Here is a 2,500-nt window from a genome sequence, read left to right as displayed (position 1 = left end):
AAACAAATATAGTAATTCAATGACAACAATGAAATAAAAAAAAGCAATAAGAGACACGGCCATTTCAATTACACACCTGCTTAGCAATAGACATTATATGTTACACACACTAGAGGAAAAACTTCATAGCAAAGCAGATATTATGAGACAAGAAGGTGGGTTTTTCAATTTACATTTGGATGATGATGATGATGATGAATCAGCACGTCGGATACTCTGGTGTTTCATAAAATGGGGTGCCGAAATTTTATTGTTATCATCGTCATCATCATCATCATCACCATCATCATCATCATCATCATCATCATCATCATCATCATCATCATCACCATCATTATCAACATTGTTTCATAGTGCAAATTGATTTTTAAAAAAGGGAAAGTAAACAAAAAAAAAACAACAAAAAAAACCCTTGCTGAATCGGGTCCATTGAATGTGCTGAAAACGGTGGTGATGAGCTAATGCTGCCTGTTTCAAAGCCTTTATTCATATTGGGCTTGGGGCATGACGTAACTATAGTACTCTAATCGGCCATGGCTTGGGGCATGGTGTAACTATAGTACTCTAATCGGCCATGGCTTGGGGCATGACGTAACTATAGTACTCTAATTGGCCATGGCTTGGGGCATGACGTAACTATAGTACTCTAATCGGCCATGGCTTTGGGCATGGTGTAACTATAGTACTCTAATCTGCCATGGCTTAGGGCATGGTGTAACTATAGTACTCTAGTCGGCCATGGCTTGGGGCATGACGTAACTATAGTACTCTAATCGGCCATGGCTTGGGGCATGACGTAACTATAGTACTCTAGTCAGCCATGGCTTGGGGTATGACGTAACTATAGTACTCTAGTCGGCCATGGCTTGGGACATGGTGTAACTATAGTACTCTAATCGGCCATGGCTTGGGGCATGGTGTAACTATAGCACTCTAATCGGCCATGGCTTGGGACATGATGTAACTATAGTACTCTAATCGGCCATGGCTTGGGGCATGGTGTAACTATAGTACTCTAATCGGCCATGGCTTGGGGCATGGTGTAACTATAGTACTCTAATCGGCCATGGCTTGGGGCATGGTGTAACTATAGTACTCTAATCGGCCATGGCTTGGGGCATGGTGTAACTATAGTACTCTAATCGGCCATGGCTTGGGGCATGACGTAACTATAGTACTCTAATCGGCCATGGCTTGGGGCATGACGTAATGCACACAGATTTATGTGTTGGTCCGTTATATTTCCGGATGGCAATGTTATGAGCTTCTTAGCCAAAGCGCATACTATCTATAGATATTTATTTTTGTTGTTTTTATATTTTTCAGGTAGAGACTTATTGGTGCTTTCAGACGTATATGGACAAGATACGAGAGGATTTTATGGAAGTCGGGATGACCAACAAAATTGGTATGGTCTTCATCGGGTCTTCATCGTATGAGTCAAAACTGATGCAAAGGCTGGTCTCCTATCATTCTTACCTTTTTGAAATTGAGCTTTTACATAGCGCAATATCCACTATACTTTACAAGGGGTCCCTGACTAACAGCAACATTTAACATTTAGGATGGGACGTGACGCCTGTTAGGCGATATTACAATTTTTTCGGACATAGACAACGTTGTTAATGGCCAGGTACTTATTTTACACGCGAGTACGGTGAGAGAATGTGCAAAAGAGCCTTCTCCAACGACTCAACTATGCGCTGAGTGGCAATGACGGCATGCATCTGATTCTCTCAGATTCCATCTATGCATGTTAGCTGCGTTTCTGCCATGTCCTGTCAAAATGCGGTTGGAGGTACCCAGCATTTTCGGCTATTGCAGAGAAAACCAGGTGTTCTTTCTGTTGGGTCGGGTATGATGTCGCCTCCCCTGGGGCTGTCTTGGTTCCACATCGACATCCATTCCTCTTTCACATTGAAATGTTGTCTTGAAGTATTAAAAGGTTTCCTTGATTTCAGTCTCTAGGTTGTTGGGGCTTCTTCTAGGACCTCCTTCAATGGGACCCTGTCAGTGACCTCCTCAATTTTGGCATGCATTCTTTGGTGGTATAACTATTTCAGTAGCAGGATGTATAGGCAGAATCTTAGGAATTGTTCCTGTCCTCCCATAGTGGGCAGGGAGGTAATTAATGTGTCTTCTGTCCCCTTATATCTGTTTTCCAACATTCTTTCTGTCTTTGTCTTGGAATGAGATTACTTGGTTTTGTCCTGGCCCTGGCCGGATACATTGGCTGGGAGAGAAACAGTCAATTGTATATTTAGTTTTGGGAGATGATATTTTTTTCCTCGTAAATCATCTTTCCGTTATGCACTGTATTTTATGTTTTGTTTACATATTATTTATGATTAACATTTGAGTGTGTTCCTCTTAGTGCGGACCTGTGCTTGTGTCTGGATGAGTTTTGTAGGTCTGGGTGGGGTTTCTGACCTCCCATAGTGGCCAGGGAGGTACTTGTTGTGTCTTCCACCCCCCTGTACCTGTTTTCCAATTGCTTTCT

The 2,500-nt window shown here is 42.3% G+C and overlaps 1 protein-coding gene across 1 annotated transcript in view; it reads left to right on the top strand.

Annotated features, from left to right (window-relative positions):
• The window catches only part of LOC144960269 (uncharacterized), a 46,081-nt gene that overhangs the window by 29,197 nt on the left and 14,384 nt on the right, over positions 1 to 2,500 (top strand). Inside the window, exon 9 of the mRNA XM_078893312.1 lies at positions 1,327 to 1,408. Coding sequence (XP_078749438.1) covers positions 1,327 to 1,408 — 82 coding nt within the window. The remainder of the gene's footprint in view (positions 1 to 1,326; positions 1,409 to 2,500) is intronic.

This window comes from Berghia stephanieae, chromosome 15 (genome assembly GCF_034508935.2).
Source record: "Berghia stephanieae isolate SIO BIC M18660-M18661 chromosome 15, UCSD_Bste_1.3, whole genome shotgun sequence".
Classification (NCBI taxonomy): domain Eukaryota; kingdom Metazoa; phylum Mollusca; class Gastropoda; order Nudibranchia; family Aeolidiidae; genus Berghia; species Berghia stephanieae.
Note: the sequence above shows the minus strand (reverse complement) of the source record. Positions and strands in the feature narration are given on the sequence as shown.